This window comes from Mytilus californianus, unplaced genomic scaffold (genome assembly GCF_021869535.1).
Source record: "Mytilus californianus isolate M0D057914Y unplaced genomic scaffold, xbMytCali1.0.p SCAF_9, whole genome shotgun sequence".
In the NCBI taxonomy this organism is placed as follows: domain Eukaryota; kingdom Metazoa; phylum Mollusca; class Bivalvia; order Mytilida; family Mytilidae; genus Mytilus; species Mytilus californianus.
In genome coordinates this window covers 54,002,663-54,018,863 of record NW_026262745.1, presented here as the reverse complement: position 1 = coordinate 54,018,863, position 16,201 = coordinate 54,002,663, and the positions used below count along the sequence as shown (strand labels likewise).

The following is a 16,201-nucleotide window of genomic DNA, read 5'->3' as shown; positions in this document are numbered from 1 at the left end:
TATATTTCATTTGATTTGTTTTATTGTCCCATATATAAATATATATGGTTTAGGGGTGGGGATCTCGACCATTTCCAAGTTCTCAAACAGGAGGGGGTGGGGTGACCCCAGGGACTCCCCATATATTTCATTTGATTTGTTATATTGTCCCATACATGAATATATATGGTTTAGGGGTGGGGATCTCGACCATTTACAAGTTCTCAAACAGAAGGGGGTGGGTGCAATAGGTACTCCCCCAAATTATTTTCATTTGATTTGTTTTATTGTCCCATACAAGTATATATATGGTTTATGGTGGGGATTGCAACCCTTTACAAGATAAAAGCATATTTTCAAATAGAAGGGGGTTGGGATGAACCCCAGGGACTCACCCTATACTTTATTTGATTTGTTTTATTGTCCTTTACTTATTACGGAAGACCGTGTGTGTCTATCACTTACTGTTTTCGAGAAATAGTCATTTGAAAATTTAAAAAATAAAACCTCATAGGGTTCTACAGTAAACCCATCCCTTCTTTAGGCCCCTCAAAATACCCCTAAATAGACCCCAATGCACAAACAAAAGACCCCCCCCCCCTTTTTTTTGACAATCAATGCATTTGAATGTGGACATATAGTTGGAAACAATCCCCCCCTTTATCCTGGGTTAGGAACACCCCCCACCCCCCCTTTTATAAATGGCTGGATCCGCCCCTGAATTAGTTATAAATAACATATCAGCCTGCTAGATTATAACAATGGCACTTTTTTCAGCATTCGTTGGGAAGAACACAAATCTAGGGTGCTAGCATAAGGCAGCTTAACTGCCTAAAACGCACTTCAGCATCAAACCATCGCTCATTAGCGTGACTATCGTGGTTCGGAGTACCATCCCAGTTCAGAGTCCTGCATAATTATGTTAAACTGTTAGTCAAATCAAAAAAGTTTTCTATTCAAAACTGTAATAGATTTTTGACAGACATCCCTTGTGCCTAAATAACAAAGTACCCCCCAAAATGTAAGATGAATATTTTACTACAAGTATTGTATGAGGTCAAAGTCAGATGAACCCTGCCAGACAGACGTGTACACTTTACAATCCTTCCATGCACCAAATACACTTAACCTATAGCTTATAGTATCTGAGAAACAAACCTAACCCTGAATACTTAACATTGACCAATGGACCAAGAAAATGAGTTCTAGATCATATGAAACCTGTCAGCAGACCTGTATATTTACAGTTATCTTTTCACCAAATGAAGTTAACCTATTGCTTAAAGTTTTTTTTAAAGTATTTGAGAAACAAGCAAAACTTAACATTGACCAAAGAACCAAAAAAGTGAGGTCAAGTTCATATGAAACCTGTTAGACAGACATGTACACCTTAAAATTATTCCATACACCAAACAAAGTTGACCTGTTAATAAAGGTATTAGAGAAACAGACCAAACCACAAAAACTTAACATATACCAATGAACCATGGCAATTTCGTTACAGTCAGATGAAACCGTCCAGACACACATGTACACCTTACAATCATTTATACATAATATAGTTGACTTATTGCAATAGTATCTAAGAACCAAACCTTACACTGAAAACATACCACTGACCAAGAAATCAGGTCAAGGTCATATGAAACCTGACAGACAGACATGTAAAACTTACAATTATTCCATACACCTAGTATAGTTAACCAATTGCTTGTAGTATTTGAGAAACAGACCAAGCCACAATAAATTGCTTCACCGAGCGCAGCTGGATACATCCGCAGAGGTCCAACCCTGAACAATTGGGGCAAAAATGGACACAATATTCGCGCTTGATACAGGTAAAAATTTGGATTGTAATTCAATATTTGACACATAATAGGTTTCTGACACAGAATAACTGTAGTCAAAGAACTTAGAATTGGTTATATAATTTGAATTCATATTCAATTTTTTGCTTTTTTGCTTTTGTGCAATACACTATGCTGTTGCGAATTAACCTCCCCCCCCCCCCAAAAAAAAAAAATAACCCCCCCCCTTTTTTTTTGCTTTTGTGCAATACACTATGCTGTTGCGAATTGACCTCCCCCTCAAAATTTATTTTTTTTACCCCCCCCTTCTTTTTAAAAAAAAAAAATTTGAAGAAATTTTCTTTTTGATTTCTTTACTCCCCCCCCCCCCTTTTCCAAAAAAAAAATATTTCCCTCATATATGGTCATAATCTCAATTCTAATTTCCAATGGAGTTTGCAACCATAATAACCCATTAAAATACATCATAAAAGTCTTAAAATAGAAAATGACATACATAATCATGGCTAAAATTAATATACCTTAATCAGCATTTTTAAAATTATTAAAATAGTAACTTCTAAAAATAAATTGACAGCTAATCACCTCAAGACAATACAAAAATACAAAATTTCTTTACACATAATTTAAAAGCAGTGTAAGGGAGGTAACTCAAACACAACATTGTACTTAAGAAATTGTCCATTAACCAGGACACCCTTGTTTTTTGTCACTTTTTTGCCCCCAATTCCTAAAAGGTTTGAGCCATAACACCCCAAAGCCAATCCTAACCATCCCTTTGTGGTATGGAAACTTGTAGTATAATTTCAGAGAGATCCATACACCGTTCCACAAGTTATTGTCTGGTAACTAGAAAAAAATGCTTATTTGGGCCCCTTTTTGGCCCCTAATTCCTAAACTGTTGGGACCATAACCCCCAAAATCAACCCCAACCTTCCTTTTGTGGTTATAAACCTTGTGTTTAAATTTCATAGATTTCTATTTACTAATACTAAAGTTATTGTCTGGAAACCAAATGTCTTCGGATGATGGCGACGTGATACCAATATACGACTGCAAAATATTTTGCGGTTGTATAAAAACTTAACATGGAATAAGGAACCATGAAAAAGAAGATTAAGGCAAGATGAAACAGACCAATTCTTCTTAAAATAAAGCATCTGTATCCAAAGTATGAAGCATCCAGGGCTCCTATCTTCTGAAATATAAAGCTTAATACAAATAGTTTAAGTCTTCACTGCAGCTTGATTAGCATCAAGTAATAGAAAAGAAAGGATATAGGGTATCCATCTATGACACAAAATCAGTATATGCACAGCAAAAAACACAAAAAGCAAAGGAACAGCGCTTTTATGATATTGATAATAAACAGAATGGAAGTATAGCATATTTGAATTTAGCCTAAGACTGGGAAAATTTTATAAAATCTAAAGAAGGCAAACTTGATTAACTGTATGACATTTTATGAGAATAGAGTCACTCAAAGCAAACTTCATTAGTGGTTGTCATTGGTAGGTGTCAAATTTTTTTTTCGTTAATTGTTCTTCCATATTAATCATTTGCATTTTTTCACATTTTGTCATGTCTGATCTTTTTATAGCTGACTATATGCCAGTATATGGTATGAGTTTTGCTAATTGTTGAAGGTCTTAATATGACCTATAATTGCTTACATTCAAATCATTTGGACTCTTGAGGATAGTTGTCTCATTTGCAATTATACTACATCTCCTTATTTTTATAGTGAGCTATTATACAACATATGAAAATATGGTTTGAATGACAATTATGATTCATCTATCAAAGATGGACATATATATACAAACAATATACTGAAATACAAATATTTATTAAATACATGTAAATAATTGCAATATACTACAAATATATCAAATAAAAATCAAAAATAAGACATCTTAAAACTGCAAAACAATATAAAACAACCTGGTCCAAAAATAAAAATAAACAGATAAACAAAAATAGCCTTTTTAAGTCAATTCCTTTGCTAGGATTTACACATAAATGCATTTGACTAGAACAAGTACAATTGTTTGTGAAATTAATTTAGTTAATTATTTAATATGATTTATTTTTTTTTATTTTTAAAACTACAAAACTGATAACAGAATTTTTTATCAAAGTCAAATATTTTATGGCTTAAGTTCATAATACATGAAGGTAAAATAGCAATTCAGCTCTGGTTAGCAATCTACATCATTTTTACATTTCAGTTGGGTAAATCTTCATCATAACTGTCTGATCAGCATATATTGAGGATAAATAGTTGGATAAAAGTACTAATATTGGGATAATAAGACTGAATTGTCTTTGTCTACATCTCCTACCACAGTGGTTCCCAATTAAGGCGTTGAGAAATCAACTGGACATTTGGTCCAGTAAACCATTCTTCTTAACTTGACCAGACTCTTTTTAACAGGACATTTACATATATGATTTGAACAAAATTTAAAATTTTACTGTTCATTAGGCCCAGTAAAGCATAACACTTAACTGGACCAAACCAATTTTAACTGGCCTTTACCCAATGTCCAGAGACCTTGGGAATGACTCCTGCCAATGAAAAGCATATTATTTATAAGTAAATTCCTATTTGTTATTAAGTAATACAAGTAATTTTACAATGATAAATTACTTTTATATGCAAAATAATTGGCTCAAGGTAGATCTGGGGTCCTCTGCCATGTTGGATTGTAAAATGTTAGGAAAAAAACGGCCTTAATAAAATATATTGATTGGTTGGTGGTTGCTTTATGCCACAGCCCAAATAATAATATTGTATAATAAATAAAATAATGTATAATAAGATATGCATATTGAGACAGGAATGCAGTTCATTTGTAAGACTTTTTATCTAGATGAAGAAAACTATGTGGTTACTCTATTCATTATGAGTAAATTTACATACATAGATTAGATATTGTGAGATTCAAATTTTGTTCATGGAAGATAACTCAGATAGTATAATTTATAAGGAATGTGCAGTAATTTTTATATTTCTTACTTTACAGCTTGAAAATGAGTGCAGTGACCCTACTTTTTATTCTTATTTTCTGAAAGCACATTATAAAACCTATCTTCTCATATTTTATATAGAATTCTATCATTAAGTTTTCTTTCTTTTAACACAAAAGTGGTTTAACCTTGTATAATGTTTATAAAATATGACAATATTGCACAGCTTGTAGCTAGAAAAAAAAACCTTTTAATATATTTATGAAAAGAAGCATGACATATACTTCATTTTTGCAAAACATCTAAAATTTCATTGGTTTTAATTTACACCCCATCTACCTTGATTTCAAAAAAAAAATATGGATATCCTTGTTTTAGGTAGGGGTATGCCTAAACATTCTCATATATATATTTTTCTAAATATCTTATTTAATGTTTATTGTTCATTATAAATTTAAATAATCTACTATATCTGAATATAAAAACTACATGTATAATAATAAAGTTCCACAGGTATTAGGTATTGTCTTCAATGAAAAATGTACAAACATTGCCATTAACAGAAATAAATCAGGTTTATCTTAGGAAAAAAAAATTGAGAATAAAAAAACAAATCTATACCTTCAACAAATATAGATAATGTAATTTGAAAAGATTATTCATATTTGTAAAATATTTTCAACAAGTAAAACTGCAAGCTACTGCTCACTGACGATACTCCAACCGCAACTGGATAATTTTAATTGTGTAAAAATATGTAAGTGTTCGGTAAACAGGAAGTTGTTGAGTGATGAATCTGAAAACGCATCACACGGTATAGCTGACTTATATAAACCCTGAAACCAAATTTCAGAAATCCTTATGATAGAGATCCTGAGAAAGACGCGGCGAAAAATATTCATGGGACAGATGGACGGACTGATGGATGGACAGACGGACTGACGGACAGACAAAGGTAAAACAGTATACCCCTACGTTTTTAAAGCGGGGTATAAAAAATCTCTGTATTCCATTATAACTTGTTTTATACCTGATAACTGTATTTAGAAAAGAAATATGAAGCATTATTTGGTATGACAATAGGCAATTGAGCTTTCAACTAAAATTAAATATTTTATAACAAATACAGGCACATATTATCTAACAAAACTGATAATTCTCTCTGAAATGAAAATTGTGGTTGCACAATTAAAGCACTTCCATGTGAAATACAAACAAAAAGCAACAATGTATCACATTTACTCAATTAAATTTAATGACTTTTTACACAGGAATTTCTATTCCAAGAAGTGTTAATGACATTATTCTACAGTCAAAATTGTTGTACCATCACCATCTGTATAATAAATCAGTGTATAAAGAGCCTTGTAAATATTTTCTATCTAAGTCAGTAAAATAAACCTCTTCCCAGAGGGCTTTTGCTTATAAAGTCATTTACTCCTCTGTTTTATGTGCCCTTTTTCAGTTTTCTTAGTAGTCACATTCTTCTGTGCTGATATCTTTGGTCAAATTCAGATAACTAAATAAACCTCAGAATCTATCTTCTACATACATGGGACATAGTAGCTTCAGATGTATCTTTGAAAATTAAGAGGAATTACCGGATATATTAAATACCACTGCATCCAGTGAAATCTATTTTTCTCCAACAAAGACATTTCAATTTTTACATTTCAAAACATGAGAGCATTTTAAATATTGGATATTTTTCAAGAATGTAGAAATATAGATTCCATCACTGCAATAAGTGTGTTAAGATATTTCTCCACTCGAGACAGTTGAATATTAATATTTAAAGCGCGAGGCTTGCCAAGCTTTTTAAATATTTAAATTTAGCTGTTGAGAGTGGAGAAAAATCGTAATAAAAGTGTTATAGTGGTGGAATCTGTTTCTCTGATGATTTTAATCCTTCCTTTTCAAAGATTTGCAGAAAGTTGTGTTCTTTATACGTGACGTCATCAGGCATGGTTGCCTTTTTTCATGACGTCACAATAGGAAATTCAGAAGAAATCAAGAAAAATTTAACATCATAATTAGATTTCGACCAATCATTTGCTGAGAACAGATATTTCACTAGTGAGGAGAAATATTTTTCTCACACCGCTCAAGAAATATGAAAATAGCACAAAAATTAGACAAATATTAAATCTAATGCAGAAACATCATCTGTTTCTTTCCTGATTTTATCATGATAAATAAACAAATTTTGACGATATTTCTTGAGATTTGCAGAAAATTATAATCTTTCAGTCTGACATTGCTTTCTTTTCTTGCAATTTTAGAAAACAAAATGAGAACAACATGGAAATTTCATGTCATAATCAAATTTCATCCATTGAAAAAGTTCGAAAATTTAACCATATATTAATCAGAATATTAATTTCCAAGTAAAATAAAAACCTATAATTTCACATGTGAAATAACTCTGATAATTTTGCTCCTCTGAAGTCATAAAACAAATGATGTTGTCGACACATTGTCAACAACTTTGAATCAAAATAAATTGAGTATGCATAGAACATATATATTGTCTCTTGCGTTTTCTATTTAATTCAATCTAAAAATCCATGGTCAATGTAATAAAAAGAATAACTAATCCAAGAATTCAACTAACAAAAAATATTCAACTCATTTCTGAACAACACTAATAGTTTACTCATGTGCCATGTGCAATTGTGTTTTTCTGAGACGCATTTAACATTTTCTACACAGTCAAACCTGTATTAAGCAGTCGTTCATGGGAAGTAACAAAAATGAACGTTCAAGAGAGGTGACCTTTTAAATGAGGTTCAGAAAAAAAATTTGATTCCGACATCGCATGTGGACGGGATTGGGGCATATTGTTTAAGTGTTTTCAATTGGTAGAGTTATCGTTCGTGCAAGCAGACATATAAAAAATGGCAGTTTCTGGCACTCTAAATTTGAAGAAAAGATTCTAAATAGTTAATATTTGTGGATAAATGAGTTGATGATACGGTTTACAATGGAAACTGAAAGGAGTGGAACATGAGAAATTCACAAATTCCCCCCCTATTGTGCGATCTCTGTTACAAACAGGTTCCAAATCTCATTTTGACCTCTAAACTGAACACAAATATTTTTCGTCATGATTATATTTTGGTTGTTAAAAACATAAAAAGGACCTTTGTTAAAAGTTGAAATGACGATTTCGTGCGAAAATTAGGTGACCGCTGACTACGTAAGACAGGTGACTGCTGAAAAGAGTTAAATTATATAGAGAAAACATTTGGGAGGGTCTGAAAGTGACCGCTAGAGGCAGGTGACCGCTGAAACGAGGTGACCGTTAAGGTAGGTTTGACTGTACTTAGAATTCTTGAACAAGTTATTTTATAAGTAACAACCTCTGTAATAATATTTATATTGCACTACAAGATGTATAATGATGTATGTACAAAGTTAAATCTACCAATGAAATTATCCAATGACTTGTATCATATTCATGAAAAAAACATGTTAAGTAAATGTAGAACATATATATATATATATATGATCTTTCTCCCATTATCAACATGTAAATAATATCATTTATAAAGATAACCGTATTGTCCTTTATAAGTATTGACTCCCTGGAATAAATTGAAAATACAATTTTTCTATCTACTAAGCAAAGCTTCACCAAGATGTTTAACAGTATTCACCAGTATAACAGTGTTTGAACTTCAACACATGTCAAGTTGGCACACAACTGGTATACCCCAGTGCAAGTATTATTTACTACCAGAGTTTTAACAGTCTTGTGAGTAAGCAAGGGACTATGTTGAAAGCTTATCTAAGACAATGTAATAACATGAAGTCTTAGCCTTGAACTGGAAAGTCCTTTGAGATTTGATAATGGTTTGATATCAAGGGTAACAATTCTCCTATTCCTTTGATGACCCATTAAACAGCTTTGTTCTGACATTGGGTAAAGTCCATGTCGTGGTCATCTTGTTGAGTGGTGCACGGGGACTACGAAACAACAAAGAACTGTCATTCATTCGGGGTGTAGTAATCTGTGGGAAACTCGATGATAGATTGGAATACTGATGAACTCTGGCAGGACTTGGCCACCTGTAAAAATGGTTATATTGTAAATAACAATTTTCTTTTTTCTGAAGAAAATATTATCAAATGGATTTTAAAAAAAATTTAAACTTTTGAATTAAAAAAAAAAATAAAATGCTTCGCTGAGCGCAGCCAGATACGACCGCAGAGGTCTAACCCTGAACAGTTGGGGCAAGTTTGGACACAATATTCAAGCTTGATACTTTCTGAATTTGGATTGTGATCAAATTTTTTTGACATAATATAGGTTTCTGACACAAAATAAATGTGGTCAAAGATCTTAAAAATTTGAAATGGGACATTTAATTTACCTAGAATGGTCTGATATCCAAAATCTAACAACATGGTTAGATTCAGCATATAAAAAAACACCAAAAATTTAATTTTAGTTGAAATCAAACAAAGTTTAATTTTAGACCCTTCAAACCTTAATATGGACTAATTTGAAAACAGGGTCCAAAATAAAAAATCTAAATGCACAATAAGATTCAGCATATCATACAGCCGCAATAATTCAGTTTTTGATGAAATCAAACAAATTTTAATTTTGGACCCTTTTGACCTCAATGTACATGATGTAGACCAATTTAAAAATGGGGCCCAATATCCAAAAAAGCAAAACAAGGTTAGAACCCCCAAGACTTTAAATTAATCCCATTGAAATTGGTTAAAAGATTTGTATTTTTTTTCTATTGAAGACTTCTTGCTATTGTGCAATACTGTGCAATTTAAGATTTCTTGCTATTGTGCAATACTGTGCTATTGCGCAATACTGTGCTATTGCACAATACTGTGTTGTTGTGCAATACGGGCCAATTGAAGATTTCTTGCTATTGCGCAATACTGTATAATTGAAGATTTCTTGCTATTGCGCAATACTGTGCAATTGAAGATTTCTTGCTATTGCACAATACTGTGCTATTGTGCAATTGAATATTTCTTGCTATTGCGCAATACTGTGCAATTGAAGATTTCTTGCTATTGCGCAATACTGTGCAATTGAAGATTTCTTGCTATTGCGCAATACTGTGCAATTGAAGATTTCTTGCTATTGCCCAATACTGTGGTATTGATCAATACTGTGCTACTGCGCAATACTGTGCAATTGAAGATTTCTTGCTATTGCGCAATATTGTGCAATCATTTGAAATTTCAAAAATTTGAATAAAAAGAAATATGAACCCCCAAAAAAAATTTGAAAAAAAATCCCCCCAAACTTTTTGCAGTCCCTCCCCCTTGGAGTAATTACCACCAAATTAATCCCAGCCTTCCCTTGTGGTATGGAACCTTGTAGTACAATTTTAGAGAGATCGATACACTTTAAACACAAGTTACTGTCTGGAAACTAGAAAAATGCTTGTTTTCTGCCCCTTTCTTGCCCCTAATTCCTGAACCGATTGGGCAATTACCCCCAAACTCAATTCCAGCCTTCCCATTGTGATATGGAACCTTGTGGTACAATTTCTGAGAGATCTATACACTAACACACAAGTTATTGTCCGGAAACTACAAAAATGCTTGTTTTTGGCCCCTTATTCCTAAACTGTTGGTACCATAACCCCCAACATCAATCCCAACCTTCCTTTTGTGGTATTGAACCTTCTGGTAAAATTTCTTAGAGATCCATTCACTTTTAAACTAAAGTTATTGTCCGGAAACCAAATGAGTCTTTGGACGACGCTGACGACGATGACAACGACGACGACACCATAGCATTATACGACACAAAAAAATTTTTTGCGGTCGTATAACAAAGAACAGAAAGTGATTCTCAAACTTCCATGTCACAAGAAGGTATAAAGCTAATATTCAAGTAAAAAGTATTTATATAAACTGTAAGTCTGCGAAATGATAAAAATATGCATAGCTAGTGTCATACTACCCTTATGTTCCAAAGGGTTTTGATATATCTTTTATCAAGTGTTTATAATGTTTATATATGAACTCTTCCAACATTCCAAAAACACACAAAACAGTACAGCTAAATCATTGTGATGTCTATCCTTGATATGTTGTCATGGTTATGTATTGGCATATATATAATTATCTTAATGTAGCAAGTATCATAATCCTTTCAGTGTTGTTTTCTTTTAAGTTTTCTGTAACATATACTGACGACCACGTTTATCTCGACCCATTGTCTCTTTAAAACGAGCATTCTGAGAGTATTGCATGGCAATACATAGTCCCCTACCTGATAAAAAATTAATTGTACTGGAACAAAATGATAACTTGATCTATAACTGGTCATGGTGTAAACTATACATGCTATATAACAATTATCAAGTCAATATCTTCAAGCATGACGAAAAAAAGGGTGGAAAACTGATTATTTAAGTGAATTTTCTAAGTCCAAGGACATATCTCTGCACAAAATCATCACACCGAAACAAAATTCGAACTTGGTCTGTAACTTGTCATGGTAAAACTATATACCAATTATCAAATCAATATCTTCAAGCATGACCAAAAACAGTGTGTAAAACTGGTTATTTGAGTGAATTTTCTAAGTCCAAGGACCATAACTCTGCACAAAATTATCAGACTGGAACAAAATTCGAACTTGATCTGTAACTTGTCATGATAAAACAATATACCAATTATCTTATCAATATCTTCAAGCATGAAGAAGAAAAGTGGAAAACTGATTTGCCTGACTGACGGATGGACAGACGGACGGAGTGCAAACCTAAAGTCCCCTTCGACTTTGTCAGTAGGGGACTAAAAATCACAGAACACTTAAGAAATATAATATAAAACTGCTGAATAAAATACTAACTCATTGCCTATTTCTGACATCCTGGCAGAAATCAATGACCTCCATCGATGTATATAAGGATAATCTGTTTTATTGATGGGGTGATCATCCATAGCTCTGTGGGCATCAAGGTCGGTCTTTGTTGGTAATGGACTGTAAAAAAAAACACATGTTTAATGTCCAATTGCAAATATTACATGTATTTCAGGCTAAAATATGTAAAAGTGATATGAATATGAACTCTACTTTGTACTGCACCTGAAACGCTAAGTCCTACTTTTCTAAGTTGTTGTAAACGAGAAACCATGGGCTCTGCTCATTGTTGAAGACCTTATGGTGACCTATAGTTGTTAATTTCTGTGTCATTTGGTCTCTTGTGGAGAGTTGTCTCATTGGCAATCATACCACGTCTTCTTTTTATATGTCAGCCTATTCAGAAAAGTTATTCTAACTCTAAGCCGTCCAGTGTTTGCTTATACTCCCAAATGCTGCATGCTTAGCCGATTAGCAGCAAATCCAAATTTTAAAGTCTTTGGTATGACAGTATGACCTGACAAGGAATGAAACCCACAATCTCCTGTCCTTGAAGTAAGCACGCTTCAAAGAGACCACAGGGCCAGTTGTATATAAATGATGTGCATATTGAAAATATTGTTATTTAGGCCAATTTTCACTGATGTCTAAAGGTTTTAAATGATAGACATACCCATTGATAAAATAACTCCTTTGATAAAAACAATTCCTAACCAGAAGAGCTTGCTTCATCTGTTCTCTGACGAAATGAAACTTCAAATTAACAATCACAATGGAATCGGCAAAATTAACTTCAGCAGTATTCAAATATTCACAGGAAGTCAGTTTGAATGGAACTCTGGGAAAAACTTTCATCTCATTTAGATTCATGTTTAATGGCACAACAGCCACAGTGGCATGTATTTCTTGTCCTTCACGAAGGTCGGATTGGGTCAAATCATAATCAATAACAAAGTCTCGATTCCAAACATCATCACTGAATTTCATAAAATCCATTTCCTCTAAATTCATATTTGATTTCCGTCTTTCATTCACAGCTTCAAACATGGCTTCAAAGATATTCTCGGGAGTTTTGTTCTTATTCATTTCAAAAACAATATCTAAGTGAACATACGTAGGCTTTTCTTTACCACTTGTTCTCCGTTTTCTTTCTGGAGTTTGAGAGCATTCTGAGGTAGCAACATCGCTAACACACACTTTCTGATCAAATTTATCCGTCAAGTCATCAACATTTGATGCTCCAGTTTCTAAACCTTTGTTTTTAGAGTTTGAGTCATTTTTTGGTTCACATGTTACTTTTTCTTCCAGATTAAACTTAGATTCTATAATTACATCTTTCTTTTCTTGTTTTATGTCATTTTCAACCATTTGAACATTTTCATCCACGTCACATGTCTCTAACTTTGAGCCCTCATCACTGAGAGATGATAATGACGAGGAATTACTATCATTGGCCTTATCTCTCCACAAGGAAACATTTTTATCTTCAAATTGGTTAGCTGAAGCTGGAGACTGGCTCCTGTCGGTATTTTCATCAGAAGAATTTTCTTCAGCAATATCATCACAAACCCTATTTGGAACACTTCCATTACAATAATTTTCTTCTGGTTTCTTCTCACAGAGTTCTATGTTCTTATTAATATCTCGCTTTTCATAATTTTCGGAAATCGGATCCATCCCCCTTGGCGGTGAATTGTAAGGTTTTGAACCATTCTTCTCATGAGGGGAGGAGGCAGAACGGTCTCCAATACAGGAATTACAACTAACAGATCTTCTCTTCTGCCTAATTGATCTGTCTAACAATGAAAGTTTAGAAAACAAAGCAGTCAAGCATCCCATTGGACTCGAAGATGCACTGAAACTTTCCTGCATAAAATCACTACTGTCCATCGACCATGTCATGTAATTTTTACCATAATCATAAATGTTATGCTTGGGCAAATGCAAACTTTCCTCCATTTCAGATGTATTTAATGGAGAACTGGTTTTTGGAAGTCCTTTACATAAGAAGCTATTTTCCTCAAGAATCTGAGGGGATATACTGCGTTGACCTAATGAACCATTTATTGACTGAAATAACGAAGAATTTAAAAATGATGAGTTCATAGGGTTACTGCTCTGATTGGCTGTAATAAAACTATCCTCCGTATCAGACTTTACTTCTATTTTATCTATCTTTTCAGCAATACACAGTCCTAAACTTTGTCTATGTAGAAAATCTTCAAAAAGATCAAGGCCATCTTCTGTAGTAAGATCAGCATAGGTTTGTAAGAAGCTCCAGTATTCTACCCATGGTATCTGGTACTCATGTGCTATCTCTCTACAAAAACAGTAAAATCCTGATTATGAATAGTTAAAGATGAATGTTTCACATTAAACAAATATTTGTTCAGCCATTCATTATATTATTATGAAAAACAGATCCAGGTTAGCACTCAACTAAAATGTTTAATGCTGCTAGCCTACAAGACTAACAAAGGCCAGAGGCAGGAGCTGGCGTGTCGGTGGCTGCTGGTGGTCTGTTGTTATTTGTGTATTGTTGTTGTTTTGTTTGTTTTCTTTTGTTTCCTGTTCTGGCATCGGACTCCGACTTCTCTTAAACTGAGTTTTACTGTGCGTACTGTTGTACGTTTGTTTTTTCTATATTGGCTAGAGGTATAGGGGGAGGGTTGAGATCTCAAAAAACATGTTTAACCCCGCCGCATTTTTGCGCCTGTCCCAAGTCAGGAGCCTCTGGCCTTTGTTAGTCTTGTATCATTTTTAATTTTAGTTTCTTGTGTATAATTTGGAGTTTAGTATGACATCCATTATCACTGAACTAGTATACATATTTGTTTAGGGGCCAGCTGACGGACGCCTCCGGGTGCGGGAGTTTCTCGCTGCATTGAAGACCAATTGGTGGCCTTCGGCTGATGTCTGCTCTATGGTCGGGTTGTTGTCTCTTTGACACATTCCCCATTTCCATTCTCAATTTTACAATTGGTAACAGACTAAAAGAATACATTTCACCTTACAAAGTCAGATTATTTAGACTTTCTTTGCTTTTCTATGTATATACTGTGTAATTATCAGAGATCATGCACAAATCTGTGGTTTGATCGACCAAGAATAAAAACGTGGCCTATTTCACAAGTAAAGTAGAAGATTATGCTGGACTAACAGATTTCATTTAATCAATATAACAGCTGAACTCAGGTTTTTGTCAAGTTTTTCCAATGTTGGTGTTTATAGGAATTTGGCCTACCGTTAAATTTGAGATTGAGCAGGATTATAGCAAAGTTTGCTACTTGTTTTTAGAACAATAGATTGGTATGTTCTGTTCTACATAACTTATATGAATTCAGAAAAACGAACAAAAACTTATCTAGTGCATAATAAATAAATAGGGAATGTGTCCATGGGACACAGATGATGCCCGTGCTTGCATATAACGTTATAAAGGGACATAACTCAAGATTGGTAAAATTGACACTACCCAAATTCGTACTGGATCTGATTTTTGTGGTAATAAGCAATGTGTATAAGTTTCATAAAATTTGGTAAAGGCAAACTTAAGTTAGAAGACGGAAATAAAAAATTCAGCAATTTTTCCATTTGTAAAGGAGAATAACTCTAGAACGGTAAAAGTGACGCCACTAAAATTCAATCTTGATCTGTGTTTTGTGGTAATAAGCATTGTGTATACGATTCATAACATTTAGTTGAGGCAAACTAAAGTTAGAGAATGGAAACCAATTTTGGGAAGTATGGACGGACGGACGTACAGATGGACAAGGGTAAAACTTAATGCCCCCTCCGCTACGGCCGGGGCATATAAATGTATTAGGTGGCACTAGTGGAGCAGAAACTGCTTAACCTACCTGTAAACCTTTATTTAATCTTTACTTGTTATTCAATCTTTACTTGTTATTCAATCTTCACTTGTTATTCAATCTTTACTTGTTATTCAATCTTTACTTGTTATTCAATCTCCACTTGTTATTCAATCTTTACTTGTTATTCAATCTTCACTTGTTATTCAATCTTTTGCTATTATGAATCCAGCTGATCCAACTATGTAGTATTTTGTGAACTGCTGTTTTGTTTTTTCATTGACTTATGATTTTACATTGTTTTCTTAGTATCTTCTCCCTCTTTTTTAAAGACTTTTTATATCTCCTGTTATACAGGATGTATTATGGTATACGGTAGTCCTTCTGTCACACTTTGTATGATAACCCAAATTTGGTTAACCTTTTCTCATGAAATTTTAACATTAGCATTGAAAAAAGAAAGCTCCACTTTGGATTATTAAAATTTTCCTATCATGTTCCAGAGTAGAAGAATTAAACCGTGCTAACTCCAGTATGATTTGATTGATTTCCTCAGAACTTAATACTATTGCCTGAGACAAGCTGAAGTAATTCTCAGGCAAATAAAACCTACAATGTACTTGTCAAATGCCAGGCAAGTAACAAAAAAAAAGTTGAAGACTTGGCAAAATATTGAATCTAGCCATTTTTATTTCTCTTTTTGTCATCATAAAACCATCTTAATAAGTTCTTACAATATTGTTTAAATTCACCATTGATGTGACTAACCTTTT

The 16,201-nt window shown here is 33.3% G+C and overlaps 1 protein-coding gene across 1 annotated transcript in view; it reads right to left on the bottom strand.

Annotated features, from left to right (window-relative positions):
* Positions 1-3,620: 3,620 nt before the first annotated feature.
* The window catches only part of LOC127715730 (uncharacterized), a 45,521-nt gene continuing 32,940 nt past the window's right edge, over positions 3,621-16,201 (bottom strand). Inside the window, exons 9-11 of the mRNA XM_052221890.1 lie at positions 12,290-13,936; positions 11,605-11,736; positions 3,621-8,831 (exon numbers count right to left, since the gene is read on the bottom strand). Of these exons, the coding sequence (XP_052077850.1) occupies positions 8,642-8,831; positions 11,605-11,736; positions 12,290-13,936 (1,969 nt within the window). The 3' untranslated portion in view covers positions 3,621-8,641. The remainder of the gene's footprint in view (positions 8,832-11,604; positions 11,737-12,289; positions 13,937-16,201) is intronic.